Source organism: Silene latifolia, chromosome 3 (genome assembly GCF_048544455.1).
Source record: "Silene latifolia isolate original U9 population chromosome 3, ASM4854445v1, whole genome shotgun sequence".
NCBI lineage: Eukaryota > Viridiplantae > Streptophyta > Magnoliopsida > Caryophyllales > Caryophyllaceae > Silene > Silene latifolia.
In genome coordinates, this window is record NC_133528.1 from 120,420,722 (window position 1) to 120,437,221 (window position 16,500).

At 38.1% G+C, this 16,500-nt stretch overlaps 1 protein-coding gene and 1 non-coding gene across 2 annotated transcripts; one reads left to right on the plus strand and one right to left on the minus strand.

Moving 5' to 3' along the window:
- Positions 1 to 203: 203 nt before the first annotated feature.
- Positions 204 to 1,291, plus strand: LOC141647929 (uncharacterized). Its single transcript, XM_074456304.1, has one exon. It carries the CDS (start codon positions 283 to 285, stop codon positions 1,081 to 1,083), a length of 801 nt encoding a protein of 266 aa, XP_074312405.1. The 5' UTR covers positions 204 to 282; the 3' UTR covers positions 1,084 to 1,291.
- A 9,719-nt stretch (positions 1,292 to 11,010) lies between these two features.
- Positions 11,011 to 11,116, minus strand: LOC141650244 (small nucleolar RNA R71). Its single transcript, XR_012546288.1, has one exon. It is a non-coding gene; the product is annotated as a small nucleolar RNA R71 (small nucleolar RNA).
- Between the last annotated feature and the right edge of the window lie 5,384 nt (positions 11,117 to 16,500).

Below are 16,500 nucleotides of genomic sequence, written 5' to 3' on the forward strand. Positions count from 1 at the left end.
AAATGTAAAAAAAAAAAATATTCATCCAGCTTAGTTGAAGTCCTTTTTTTCAAACTTGACAGTTGAAGGCATTAAAGAGTTAAGATACGGTTTACTGATGAATAATTGAAAATGCCATGCATTTATAAGTTTCTCAACTGTTTCGACGTACTCCTCCTAATCAAACCATGCATACTATCACTACTATATAATCCCCTCCTTCGATCCTTCACTTCTCATCCCAATTCATAATACAAAAACAAAAACAAAAACAAAAACAAAAACAAAAAACATTTGTCCAAAATGACTTATACTAGTAGCAAGCTCTTTTTGTGTTTACTAGTTGGTGCCCTAGCGGTTTACACAACTACAAGCGCTAGGAGCCTTGTGAGCACTCACTCATCGTTTGATGATGAGAAGTTTTTTGGCCACCATGGAGGCGGCCTAGGAGGAGGTGGCGGTGGCGGCCTTGGAGGTGGAGGCGGTGGTGGCCTTGGAGGAGGCACAGGTTCTGGATTTGGAGGAGGAGCTGGTGCTGGAGGAGGAGCTGGTGGTGGTCTTGGAGGTGGAGGTGGTCTTGGAGGTGGAGGTGGTGGAGGGCTTGGTGGAGGACATGGTGGTGGACTTGGTGGGGGAGCTGGTTCAGGAGGTGGTGCTGGTTTTGGTGGTGGAGCTGGTAGTGGAGGTGGAGCTGGTGGTGGATTAGGCGGAGGAGCTGGAGGCGGTGGTGGTTTAGGAGGCGGTGGAGGTAGTGGTGGTGGACTTGGTGGTGGAGCTGGTGCAGGAGGCGGTGCTGGATTTGGTGGAGGAGCTGGATCTGGTGGTGGATTAGGTGGAGGCTCTGGTGGCGGTCTTGGAGGTGGAGGTGGAAGTGGTGGAGGTGGTGGACTTGGTGGTGGAGGTGGTTCAGGAGGTGGTGCTGGGTTTGGTGGTGGAGCTGGAGGTGGAGCCGGTGGTGGACTAGGTGGAGGAGCTGGAGGTGGTGGTGGGTTTGGTGGAGGAGGTGGGGGTGGTCATGGCGGCGGTCTCGGTGGTGGTTCTGGTGGTGGATTCGGTGGAGGAGCTGGTGGTGGCAGTGGCATTGGAGGCGGTGGGCTACCATGAGAGCACACATGCATAATGTGCACACCTAAAAGTTATGATGATTGATGAGATTGTAATGTTCTTTAATTTGCACCTATGTCGATCTAAGTATGTACTCGATCGTTGGTTTAGCCGTTCCTATTGGCTTTTCTAACGCTATATTATAAAACAATGTTTAAATGTTTTATTCATCAATCAAGAGAATATAATTAAGTTACATTCTTGTCTCCTTTATCTCTCAGCGGATCTCCGTTTCTCCATATATACTTTATGCTTCCTTCTCCTAGCTAGGCCTCTTAGAGTACTACTCCCTCCAAGCTTAGGGGAATAAATGATACTCTCTCACACTTGTGTCAGACAAGTGGGAGATTGTTGGAGTAGTGTCCTCCACAATGAGTGCGTTTACATATTAAATCTCGTAGAAGGAACATCTTCCTGCAGTGTCACATCAGTTTGCGGCTCTTGAACTTCATCAAGTTCAAATTTTCTCCCACTCGGTCTTCTAGAAATAAACTCTCATCTTTTTCTAGAAAGACAGCTTCACGAGCCACAAACACTTTGTTCTCGTTACTATTGTAGAAGTAATATCCACAAGTTCCCTTAGGGTAGCCTACAAAAATACACTTTTCAGAACGAGGTGCAAGCTTATCGTCAGACTTGCTCTTGACATAAGCATCACAACCCAATACTTTCATGTATCGCAGATTCGGGACTTTCCTTTCCATATCTCATATGAAGTTTTGTCAGTTGCTTTAGTGGGACTTTTATTAACTGATTGTACAACAGATAAAATGGCAAAACCCCAGAATGACTTAGGTAACTCTGTTTGACTCATCATCGATCGAACCATATCTAATAAAGTTCGATTCCTCCTTTCAGCCACACCATTTAATTGTGGTGTGCCAGGAGGAGTTAACTGAGATACAATACCGCAGTTTATAAGGTGATCTTTAAAGTCATTGCTTAAATATTCCCCACCACGATCTGATCGTAATGCTTTAATCTTCTTATTTAATTGGTTTTCTACTTCATTCTGAAACTCTTTGAACTTATCAAAAGCTTCACTTTTATATCTCATTAAGTAGATATACCCATATCTACTCATGTCATCGCTAAAAGTAATGAAATAGTCATAATTACCTCTAGCAGTGACTGACATTGGGCCACAAACATCGGTATGTATTAAACCCAATAACTCACTAGCTCGAGATCCTTTTCCTAGAAAAGGTGAACGAGTCATCTTGCCAAGAAGACAAGATTCGCATGTACCAAATGATTCGAAATCAAAAGGTTTAATTACACCAGTCGACACTAGTCTTTTAATGCGTTTCTCGTTGATGTGTCCTAATCGACAATGCCATAAATAAGATAGATCAGGATCACCTGTTTTGAGTCTTTTATTATCTAAATGATAAACATCGTTGCAAGTATCTAGAATATAAATACCATTGATTGAAATAGCTTGACTACATACAATCCCATTAAGGGAAAAAGTACAACACTTGTCTTTAATTATAAAGGAAAACCCTTCTGTGTCTAACACAGATACGGATATTATATTTCTAGATAGCGTTGGTACAAAATAACAATTATTAAGATGTAACTCCAACCCCGAAGCTAAACTAAGTACATAAGTTCCTACGAGACGACATGACTACTTTAGACCCGTTTCCCATTCGGAGATCGACATCACCCTTGTTTAGCTTTCTTATGCTTTTTAGGCCCTGCAAATGATTACACAAGTGAGAACCACAACCAGTATCTAATACCCAAGTTGTATTTGAAGCATAATTTATGTCTATCATAAAAGATTCAGTTGAGAAATTACATGTCGGCTTCACAATGCCAGCTTTTATGTCATCCAGGTACTTTGTACAATTACGTCTCCAATGTCCCTTGTTATTACAATAATTACAAGTATCTTTAAGAGGATTACCCTTTATAGGTTTTGGCTTGGTAGAGCAATTCGCAATTGCTTTACCTTTGCCCTCCACCTGAACGGGCTTCTTACCTGCGTTCCTCTTAAACTACTTCTTCCCCTTCACATTAATCGCAAGCACATCTTTCCTCGTACTCCCACTCAATCCCATGTCCTTATCTGCTTGCACAAGCAGAGAATGGAGCTCATGTAAACTCTTTCTCATGTTTGTCATATTGTAATTTACCCTAAATTTGGTAAATCCCTTGACGTGCGAGAGAGAGTAGAGCACTCGGTCCACCACAAGTTCTTCGGGGATCTTGCATCCCAACCCCTCTAAAGTTTCCACGTACTCAATCATTTTAAGTACGTGTGAACTTACAGGTTGACCAACTTTGAGGTTAGCCTCAAAGAAACGAACAGCGGTGTCATACTGAATTATTCTCGGGGCTTGAGAAAACATAGTGGAAAGCCTCGAGAATACTTCATGTGCATCACGAAACTTGACACATTGCCTTTGTAAAGCAGGTTCCATTGAAAAAATCAAAACATTTTTTATTGCTGCGGATTCCTTTTGATAATTTGAAAAAGCCTCCCTTACATCGGCAGTGGCCCTAGTACTAGGCGAAGGGGGAGAGGGATCGACAAGGTAGCGTAATTTGCCATCACCTGCGGCAGCTAATCGAAGTTGTTCCTCCCAATCTTTAAAATTACTACCGTTGGCTTTTAATACATATTTGTCCATAAAAGAACGTAGCCAAGAATCTCTAGCTATGGTGGCGGTTTCACTAGTAGAAGCCATCGTGATTACTACAAAGGAAATAAAAGAAAGATTAACATTTATCGTCTAGAAATATTTAACTTGTGAAACTATTTAACAAGTTTCCATTTATATAATGATCTCCCACTGAATTATATAAATGATTCCAAGATCCAATTTTATATAAACACGGGTACGGTGGACCGATTCAACCCATATTTATATAAATTTGGTGAGTCAACATTTTGACTGATTCTACTACTAGAACTCTTGGTTGACGGATTTTCTTAAAATCTATCTTTTAGCCCCAGAATAAATATGGGCACGGTGGACCGATTCAACCCATATTTATCCCGTTGAGTCCAACCAATTTTCACGCGTAATAACTTTTATTACCCTACTTACCCAACGTAAAAAGAGTGTACCTCGGTGATCCGAACCTACCTCTAATGAAGAAGGGATTCATAGGTGCTATTATTTGGTAAGGCTTAATCTCAATTTTAAACAAATGTGAGAGATCTTATCAATTTAATTGTCTATCACTTTTAAGTGAACAAAATTAGTGAATGCTAGACGATTAAATCGATAACAACAAAAATAAAACATGTAGTGAAGATTTGGCATGAATGCATAGAAGAATTAAAACAAACAAGTCCTAATATGGCCACCTAGTTAATCTAATTAACTAAAATTATTACACTTCGGAAACCAACTCCTTGGTCCCTTGAGTCTTCATAAATTGGCCTCCTTCTTTAGGATTTCGGAACGCCTTTCCGAAAACACCGTCTTCATGTAAACTCCGTCTTTAGTAGCTTCATCTAATTACTAATAATTAAATTACATAACAATACCCTATTATACAATTTGTAATAAAATTAAAATAAAACTATTAATTAATTACAAATTAGGCGATGCGAAATCGCAATTAATTACAAAACAAGTTGATATTCCCTTACATTTCGGGAAATACCAACTTCTACCTATGGCCGTATTAGGAAAAATTACATAATTATAATTCTAAAAAAAAACACATTCATCTAAATGAATAATAAAATGCATTATGGAAAATGACATGCCAAATCGTCTAACTTACCAACAACGATCATTTGAGCTTGCTTTGACGGAATTTTTACCAATAAAAATTCATAATCAATTCTTAAAACACTTTTAAGATTTACTTATCATACTAATCTGGTCTAATATCAAAATAATTATTCTCAACAATTATCTTGAATTTATATGGGAATTAAAACACAATTGTGACAAAAAAAAAATATAATAATTCACAATTATCATACAAAAAATTCCATTTAATATAAAAATTTATGGAAAAATAAATTTCAAAACCATGAACATTCTGGTCTTACACCAAAAATGCCATGCAAGTGAAAATTTTTATTTTTAAAATTTATTTAAAATGATTTCACAATTTAATCGGTAAAGCAACAATTTTTACGATTTAATTCTAAATCAAACCATAAAAATTGAAATGACTTAAAATAAAATTTTGTACATTTTGGAACAATTTCCAGGATCTAAAAATTAAGAAATTTTGAGCCCTAAAGTTAAATCAAAATTTATTTACAAAATAACCATTATTTACCCATTTTTATCAAATAAAAATCAATAAACTACCTAAATTAATCACATTAACCTAAAGTATCTACTTATCTCATAAATAGAATATGCATGTGGTTATTTATAAATAAATATGCATAAGATTAACATGCAATCAATTTTAATTAACTCTTAATTAATTTTAATGCATTTTTACTCAATTTTATGCCAATTTAAGTTATAAAAAGTGGAAAAATTTAACAAAAATTAAATTTTCGTTCCATATCATCCTAAGACCAGATTATTTACATGCAAGACTATATTATGTGATAAAACTAATTTTAGTAACATAATATCAATTTTATTAATTTATCTCATAAATTACTAAAATCGTCTTAAGACAACATGCATGTATTTAACAATGCTCTGATACCACTTGTTAGTTATTTAGACCAAATTAATACTCATCTTAAGATATTAAAATTACAAATTAATTTAAAGTGGTCTAAATCTACATGCATGCAAATAAAAGTATAAAAGATGGTTTTAAACCATCTTAAGACAAAAAATCCTTACATTGCTATAAGGCAAATATGGGCACTACAAAGGTCTCCTATCTTTATAGTTCTTGAGCTATTCAACTATGGATGATCCTCCAAGAACACCAATTACCAATATAGGTAATCTCCTTTGGTGGCACCCAAGATTAACCCAAAATACTACTAAAATTAATAACTAGTTAATAGTAGTAGTAACCTTGTAATTGTATATTTGATGTACTAATTAATATTACTACTTTGATAATATTATTAGTTAGTTTTTATATGTGTTTTAAGATGAAAATGATGAACAAAATAAGAAGAAAAGTTGGTCTTCAAAGGGGATGATGAAACCGGTTTTGCCAACTAACAAAGACCAAGTTTTTCTTCTAATTTTTCTAACTTATGAATGAGGTGAATATTGGTGTATTTATAGGTAAATGTGGGAGACAAATCATAGTGGAAAAACCATCTAAATAGACACATGTATGCCCTTATAAAAACCGAAACATGTGGACTACTTATGGTCCATTTCGGTTTTCGACATTTGCCCCACAAATGCTTATAAGTCTTATATTTAATTATCTTACATAATTAAATATTAATTTAATTATTTAACCCTTAAATAATATAAATTAACTACCAATGACTACTTAACTATTAAGTAATCATAAGACCATATTATCAACATACAATGTATCAATATTAACCCATTTAGCTAATTTTACAACCTCTTGTAAAATATAATAGCTAATTGATTCTACCTCAAAACATATATACACATATCGTATAAAATTAATTAATTAACAATTAATTAATAAATTCTAATCATTTATTATTTAAATATCTCATAATTAAATAATAAATCTCTTTGTCCCGAGTTCATAACCCGTCATCAAATAATACATTTATGTGACTAACTAAGAGTCAAATAATACAAGGAATTAATTATCTCGTATCTCATACAAACAATTAATTTATTCTATTTGGGCGTCATCCTATAGGTGTGACCTAAAGGGATCAGCTGATCACCGGCGTCACACGACAGTAATGTCAAACTCTAGTCAGCCAATCATTACCGATTAACGATGACCAGTTGACAAATAAATAAATAAATCCCTGATATTCCTTTTACGAGATTTAATATGTAAACGCACTCATTGTGGAGGACACTACTCCAACATACTCCCTCCGTCTCAATGAATTGTTATCTATTCGATTTTGCATAAAGACCAATGAGAGAATATAAATGTGAAATAGACTTAGGCCCTGTTCTTTTGACGAAATTGTATCAATCAATCAATCAATGAATCGAACTTAATGGAACTGAATCGAACTGATCTGAATCAATCGATCTGAATCGAATGAATGAATCTGAAATAATAATAAAAAGATTATATTAATAATAATAATAAATATTATAATAAAAATAATACCAATAATAATAATAATAATAAATATTAGTATAATATTATTCATTCAAAGTAATAATATATTAATATAATCTCATAATAATAATAATCTAATAAGATATATAAAAAATAAAATATTAATATAATAATAAATATAGTAATAATAATAATAATAATATATTAGTAATATAAATGATAACATTATTAATAATAATATAATATATTAATAATAATAAATAATAAATAAATATAATAATAATAATAATAATAATAGGTCTAATATAATAACTTATTAACATAATAATATTAAATATAATAATAATAATAAATATGTGATTAATAATATTAATAATAATGAGTATATTAATAAAATAATAAATATATAATAATAACTTATTAATATAATAATATTAAATATAATAATAATAATAATAAGAATAATAATAATAATAATAATAAATATGTTATGAATAATATTAATAATAATAAATATATTAATAAAATAATAAATATAATATAATAATAATAATGATAATAATAATAATGACGATGATAATAATAATAATAATAACAATAATAATAATAATAATAATAAATGTAATAAATATAAATATAATAATATAAACAATACAAATTAATTATTAATAAATATAATAGTAATATAATAAATATAAAATAAATATAATAATAATAATAACAATATTAAATACATTAATATAATAATAATAATAATAATAACAATAATAATAATAATAATAATAATAATAATAATAATAATAATAATAATAATAATAATAATAATAATAATAATTTCTTACGTTAGAGAGGGAGAGGGGAGTGCGATTTTGGTGCGATCTCAGGTCTGCCGGCTGCCACCACTGTTTCTCCGTCACCTACATTTTCACCACCGTCGTCTCAGGCCGGCCATCACCTCGTCGGCAACGGTTGTGGTTGTGGGTGTCGGTTTTCTGGGTTGTGGTGTTTGAACGTGCGATTTGCACCGATCGCCATTGCACAACCTGCAATTCCTGCCGTTACATCCATCCCTGCCGCCCCTTCACCGCCGATCATGCCTTCTCCGGCCTTTTTGTTGACGGCCGTTTCAGTGTTGGGTCGGGTTCAATTGGCTGGGGAGTTGCGTGTGGTTTTTCATATCGGGTTCTGTTAGGGCATCGACTTTTTCGGTCTTGCAGCCACCGTTGACGGACAACCACCACCCACATCGAATTTTAGACCTCACGTCGCCGGTCAGGGATGATTGTTGGTGGCTGTGTGTGCGGTAGTGCTGCTGTTTGCAGGGATTCTGTGTTGCGGCTGTAATTGAGGGTCACTGCCGCCTCCTTGCGGCTGGTGAACACCAACACCACCACCCTTTGGCTTTTAGACCTCAAGTCGCTTGTCAAGGCTGTGGTGGCTGACGGCCCAACCCTGTGTTTCCCTCCGGTGAGTTCCCTGTCTGTTGCGTCTTTCTTTGTTTCTTGTGCGTTTTTCGATTTCGGTTTTCTGCTGCGTTTTTTTTCTACGTAGTTTCTACTGGTTGTGACCGTGGTGTTTGCTGGTACTGTATCCGGCCACTTTATGCTGCCGCTGCCAGGTTGTGGTTGTGGTATATAGTGGGTGTTGCGGTTTGCTAGTGTCGTGTGGATACTAGGGTCGTTTGTTTTGATCGTTGACCATCGGCGGAGTGGGTGGTGCGTTGGTGGTTAACTCGACCAGGAGTGGGTCCTGCCTCTCTTTGCTCAAGCGGTTGCCTGTGTGGTGGTTTTCGTGCGGGTGGTTGCTTTGGTGGCTATATTGGTTTTTGTGCAGGTTGGGTGTGGGGTTGCTTCTTCCTTCATGCCTGAACTTGTGCGGTACCATTGTCGTTTTTCGGGTCTTCATGGGTGTCGGGATGGTTTTGGTAAGGGCCTTACTAAGGCAGCTTGGCAGAAACATTTCCAGGTCCGGCATTGTCATGATGGTGCTTTGGACCTTACGCGTCAGACTCTTACTGATAGTTTGACTGTTTATTCCAATGCCGAGAGTTCTTTGAGACGAATGGGGCTCTGGCTGTGTGGGGTGTGTTTTAAAACCCGCACTATTAGAGCTAGATGTCGGCATAGTCGGGGTGATTTTGTGATGCATCCGGAGTGTGTTGATGGCCTCTACACCTTCCATATTCATGGTATTCCGAGACCCTTGGCTCCTTCTACTTCGGTTTCTTCTGATGATAGTGTCGAGCTCGTTCAGTGGTCTATATCTTTGCTGGATCGTTTATTGTCTTTAAGCCTTCGCACAGTGAAATCCATCCCTCCTAAGTGTCGTCTTGGGTTTGCTAGGGCTTTGAAGGGGGCCTTGGATGCGGTGTTTGATGCCCCTAGTGATCTCTCCCGCTGAGTTCGTTTGCTAGTTCTACCGCTTTGTTTGCTTCGGGCTTTTGCTCCTCGGAGTAATCATGAGTGTCGGTCTGCTATTCGGCGTCAGCAACAGGATGAGAGTATTGCCAGGGCTATCCTTGCTTGGGGGGCGCCGGGGGGGGGGTTGCAGTTGTTACAGGAGTGTTTTGATGAGGGTCCTTCTTCTTTTTCTGTAGATGAGGATCTGGATCTGAGTGAGCTTAACCTCCGCCAATGTCGGCGGAAGATTTGTGATGGCCACTATACTGCTTGGAATAAACAGACCTGCTATGAACAGTACACTACCCTAATGAGGACGGAATTTAAGTTAGTGGGAATCTAGGGTGGATAGCGGACCGGAAGGACCTTTCCCTTGCCCTTCTCACAGTAGATTGTCTAGGCTATTTATGACTGAGTCGATAAACTGCCATGGTGAACCGAACTCCTGACATACTCTCCTTTATCTGATCACTTATATCTTATTTTCTCACTTTATTTCTCTTACTTTATTACTCTTGCCTTTAATCCTTAGTAGTTTAGAAAACCAAATTTAAAACCCCCCATTTGTGACTTAGATAGACGGACTTACAGATATATACCTTGCCTCCCCGTGGAGATCGACCCTACTTATCACTAGCTTCTGTTAGTTATATTTAGGTATTTATTTTTGGTACATACGACCGTATCAAATTTTGGCGCCTTTGCCGGGGAGGCAATAGCCCTGTTTGTCTGTGTTGTTTCGTTTATCTCCTTTCGTCTCAGGGAATTATTATTCCTTGAGACAGTTCTTACTTATTCCCTTTAGTGTTGTGTATACCCAGATCTAACAGGTCAGAATTAGTTCCAGCTGATCCTGAGCCAGAAAGATCTTTTCGGCATAGACTAAGACTGCAGAGGAAGATTCAAAAGGAAGACTTGAGTACTTTTGAACCCGAGCTACAATATTTTCTGTTTGCAGAAGATCCGTCTTGTGAAGAAGACAACTCTATTTCTGCTATAAAGTCAGTGAAGATGCCTAACATTGCGAGTCACTCAGAGCCCACAACTGCCTCGATCCCTAAAGGTTTCAGTCTAGCGACCGAGGATGGTAATACTTTCGATATTCGACCGTCCTATATTAATTTGGTTGAACGGAATCTGTTTCGGGGTGTGGCGGGTGAAGATCCGCGAAAACATATGGAGGTGTTTACTGACTATTGCTCTACCATTCCCGCCACCAAGGGAGTGACCCAGGATAAGTTTAAGGAAATCCTATTTCCTTTTTCTTTGACCGACAGAGCCCGTGAATGGCTCACTGATCTTGACCGTACTGCAGCCGGTATTACTGATTGGGAGAGTCTGGCCCTTGCCTTCTATAAAAGGTATTTTCCTCCACAACGAACCAATCAGCTGAGAGGGAAAATTACAAGTTTTAAGCAGACACCTGATGATAACTTGTATGAAGCTTGGTGCCGTTTTAAGAGGTTGGTGAGGTCTCTTCCTCATCATGGTTTTGATCAGTGGTTTTTATGCAACCAGTTCTACAATGGATTGTATGATGACCACCGTGCTATATTGGACGCCTCATCTAATGGGCGATTTCAGAAGAACAATGACGGTGACAAGAGATGGGGTATCATAGAAGAAATGGCGACCCATTGGGCTGAGTATGGGAACCCGAGAGGAGGTATTCGTACTGTCTCTTCAGTAGATAGTGCAGTTGTGGCTCAGCTGGAAGCTATGAATTCCCGTTTTGATAAGCTGGAGTTGCAAATTGCCATGATGAACCGAAATCCTGAAATACTCTCTTCTATCTGATCAATTATCTATCATTTTTTTGCTTTACTGCTCTTGCCGTATTTCTCTTGCCTTTTGACCTCTAGTAGTTTATAAAACCAAACTCAAACCCCCATTTGTGACCTAGATAAACGGACTTACAGATAGATACCTTGCATCCCTGTGGAGATTGACTCTACTTATCACTAGCTTCTGTTAGTTATATTTAGGTATTTATTTTTGGTACATAACGACCGTATCAAATTTTTGCGCCGTTGCCGGGGATAAACAAACGGTTCACTTGTTGACTAGACAGGAAGCCGTTACTTGTGAGAGATGTGGGAGTAATGACGGTCACACTGCTGTTGACTGTCTGACAGAGAAGGAGCAAGTCCTTGCCTTTCAGCAATATAGGCAAGGAGGAGGTTCCTATTATAACAATCAGAGTGGAGTCTATCCCAACTTGAGGTGGACTAGTCAGAATGTGCTTAATCCTACCCCTCGTCCGCAGCAGCAACAGGCTTATGTTCCTCCTCACAAAGCTCAACAAGGCTTTCAAAAGCCTCCATCCTTTCCATCGCCGTGTAGATACCTCATTTATGCACCTCTCGCAAACCACCCGGTGATGATTGGGCCGCATGTTTGCTACGCGGAACGATTTGTGACAATTCGTAAGTTTATCGTCAAGTGATTGCTCAAATATTAATGTCTACCTCTTAGTTGTCATCTACGTGCCGATACGGTCGTTTTGACAGTAATTAGAGTACATTTGGAATCCGGGCCTAAAACCGTCTTCATCTTCTGATAACCGTTAAATCCCGAGTCAGAATGTTCTGGAATGTTCAGGATATTTCTATTCCATATTTCATAATTTTCATCCTTTGGTAAACAATTTCCCGTAAATATTCACATAAGATATTAAGGAAAACCAAATTATTCCGTCCTACCATAACTTAAACACGGAAATCTTTCTTCCGTAGGAGGAAACCACTTGGGAATAGACGCAGCAGGTGCTGCGCCTCTTCCAAGAGACGCAGTGTCTGCTGCGTCTCTTCCCAGGTCCTTTTCTGCGTAATTCTCGTATCTTTTTCATATCTTTCCGAGATTCACTTCCAAAGAGTCTCCGAAACCCTAATTCCTTCACGTGATTAGTATAAATAGGAGCCTTCGCTCCTCATATTTCTCACGCGAGTGTCCGCCCTTCTCTTCTCCCTTTGCATTCTAGACCTTTGTTCTTACTTTTTGGCGTCTACGTGCTTGAACATTCGACCACGTAAGCTCGAATCTTTAGAGTACCAGCCTCGTTTGCATGACCGACCAATTTGACCAACTCCACAATCAATCAACTTAATCAACTTAACTAAATTAATCGTTTTCCTCTTACGAGGGCACTTTTGTTACATTCGCGTCGAGCATCACTAATCGATATCTTAGTCTTTCTCGTTTCGTCAAACATGTAAGTCTGAGGGTGTAAATCTCTCTTTTATTATTGTATTTTATTCTTTTGTATCATTAATGTAAGGTTTATGTCGAAAATACCTCTTAAAACCGATTTCTAAAACCATGTTTAAAAACCTCTTTTTACGGATTTCCAGAAGACAAACCGTCGAGAAAGGACGCAGCAACTGCTGCGTCTCTTCGAAGGAGCGCAGTACCTGCTGCACCTCTTCGTGAGGCTGCCGCAGTTCCTGCTTCCTTTCTTCTTCCTTCGTCCTCTGTAATTCATCTTTTTTTTATTTGTTTTCGTTTGTTCTTTAATTCTTTGCCATAATAGCATAATAATTTCACATGTATATTAATCATCATCATTAACACGTTTTGTTCATCATTAAATCCGACTTAAATCCCTTATAATCTTATATTTGCGGGTTTTCGCTATTAAAATCAATTCGGGTTATAGAAATTCGATTTGTTCATATTGAGTTTCTGTAATTCACTTCTTTGATATATTTTCATCTGTCTTTTGTCATATTCGTCATTAATTTGTCATCAATTCATCATGTTTAGTTTATTTCATTCACCCATATTCACTAATTAATCGTTTATTCATGTAATTAATCCATCTTTGATTCCGTCTCATCCATGTTTATCGCTTTTATGACTATCAATCACATGTAAATAACCTATTAATCACTTTCATCCGAGTAAATAATTTAATCAATCATTAAATTTACCAACGAGTATTAACAACACGCAATTTCCGCTTAAAAATGCGGAGAATTGGTCGAAACAGAAAAGCGCAAAGAATCGCTGCGCTTTATTATTAAGGGGACTCTCTACTGCTTTATTCGAGTTGAATTCTGTCCCTGAACTCCGTTTTTGCCTTGACTTAGTTAATTAGCATACGTATAATTAACTATTCATCGTATTATCGCCCTCTGTTTTTGTTCGTTAATTTATTCTTTATTTCGTTTTTCTCAAATTATCCGTTTTAAAGGTATTTTCGTCATAAATCGCCTATTCCATTGTAATTATTGTAATTTTCATTATTGTAATTTTCTTTTATTGTATTTATCATATTTCTTGTATCATTTGTATGTTTTCACATGTAATTGAACATTAAATCCTACTTAGACATTAATTGTATGATTAAATTACGTGTTTACCGACTTAGTCTAATTCTTCACATGCTAGGATTAAAACTTGGATGTTGCATTGCATGCATATAACCGACGATATATCGAGTATAAATGATGTCCCTAATCATTAGTACAGGCCGCTATCGAGGCGGGCGGTATTAGGTGTTCGATCAAAAGAGCTTCCTAATACGTACCCTCACCCCTTACTCCAGATCTCCGTGAGCACCCGTGTTCATTGGCATCCACGAGAGTCATTCTAGACATAGAATTCTAAGGGTAACGATTTCTTAGTGTTCATGTCTCTACTTTGTGTCTAGACATGACACGAGGTATTCGAACGGTTCCAATTTCCCATAAAAATTGGTGGCGACTCCAACAAAAATGCAAATGCTTGTTCTCTTCCTCCCAAGCGCCCCCGTGGGCCCCCCGCTGTCCTCAGTTTGGCGACTCCGCTGGGGAAATACACTTACGTGTAAAGGTGAAACTTGAACAAGGTTAGGGAATAATTTGTACAAGACAATTGTCGGTTTTCATAACTCGGTCTTCCTAGACCGTTTTATTCGGCCTTCCTAGGCCCAACCCAACCCATTCGACCAATCGTCCCGTCTAAACGGTCCTAATTCTTATTTGGGCCTAAGGATGGACAACGATTGACGTCATGCATACCATGATGCTTACTCTTGTTTGTATCAAGGGCCTTCACTACTTGAGGAAATGGACTAGGAATCGGCTTTACTTCTGTTTGGCACGAGCCTCTCCACAGACTTCGGGTTTGATGGTTCGGTATGGCAACCCACCCTTTAAACCAAAACCCTTTTAAATGCACTCAGCATCCCGTTATAATGCTTGTATGAATGTTTGTACCTTACGTGATCACCATTTTTAAACAAAACCATGACAATTTTGCAAAAATCAAAACCCTTCTTTTGAATCAAAATTTCGAAAATTAGGCCTTCAATTAGCGCAAAACCAAGTCAAAACTTTGTCCGTTTGTCGCGTCAAAATTCGGGCCACAAGCCCAATTCAAAACCTCACTTTGAGTCCACTCCTACAACTACACTATAGTTGACTAGGATACACATTTTCAAAAACCTTGTCTTTCTTCAAAACTCACTCAACACAAGTGGCACACACCCACTTCACGAGTCAAAACGTTTCTCCTTTTAGCAAGTGTGTTAGAATGGTCGATCGTGTTTTGATTCGTCGTCAATCTCTTATCCAGTTTTCAAGATGCTTGGATCCAACGAAACAAACCTCCACCAACTGCAAGATGGTAATGATCGAATCCTAGCCGTGCTAGCCCAAATCCAAGTTACCCAAGACCAAGTCCATGATCGCCTTGAGATCATCGAGGGACGGATCTATGCCGTAGAGGGTAGGTTGGCTCCCCATGAAAGTGAAGCAATAGGTTACTCTGCGGATGAATCCAGGGATGAAAATCCTCCTATGGGACTAACTGTAGCTGAGAAAAGACTCCAATACTTAGAGGAGCAATTGATGTACCTTAAGGGAGATGACATTTATAGGGAGAACAATCGCAAGTATGAGGCCGTCAATTCCAAATTGCCAACCAACTTCAACATGACGGATATCCCTAAATTCAAGGGGCACGAGAACCCTTTGAACCATATCCGTGCCTTCAAGGATTACATGTCTATCAAAGGCATCAAACCCGAGATGTTCTTAAGGATCTTTCCTTCATCTCTCGACACCATCCCGAAGCAATGGTTCTACTCCTTAGAACATAAGAAGGTCGCTACTTGGGAAGATGCCGCGATCGAGTTTTCTAAGCAATATGCGGATAATGCCGAAATTCAAGTTAACATGCGCACTCTAGAGGTTCTTACCCAAAATGACAAAGAAGGATTCACCGACTTCCTAAGTAGGTGGAGGAAGACTAGTACCCAACTAGTTGAACGCCCGGATGAGGCTACCCTTGTGGAGAAGTTTGTGGACAATCTCAAACCCATCTATGCCAATCATTTGAGATACCAAAATATCAAAACTTTCAAGGACTTAACCGTACTAGGGACAAGGATTGAAGATGACATCCGTAAAGGACTCTTGTCCAAAACGGTAGGTCGAGGATATCAAGGCTCAACAAGTCGTTCATACGGCTCCACTAGCAAGACCGATGAAGTTAACCTTCTCGAGCCATCCAAGAAAAGTACCCCACCAAGGAAATTCACAAATCTTGGGGACACTTACTCCAACGCTCTAAAAAGGTTAATGAAGCAAGGCAAACTCCAACCCATTGGGCCTACTCCCGAACCCGAAAGGAAATCCAAATTTCTGGGACGAGAACTCGTGATCGTGAATACCATAGGGGCAAGGGGCACGACACAGAAAAATGCTACAAGTTGAAAAATGTGCTTCAAGACATGATTGAAGATGGTCGATTGCCAATACCGCCGGGAGGTAAACCCAACAACACTCAGAATCCTCTTGGAGTTCTAGTGATTACAAGTGACGAATCTACCTTAGATTGCTCACACCTCATTTCTCCAGTCGAAAATGATATCCATGCCATCGAGAATGAAGGG

Bases quoted from the DNA above. Each gene is read 5' to 3' on its own strand.
- LOC141647929 (XM_074456304.1), top strand. From the start codon at position 283: ATGACTTATACTAGTAGCAAGCTCTTTTTGTGTTTACTAGTTGGTGCC.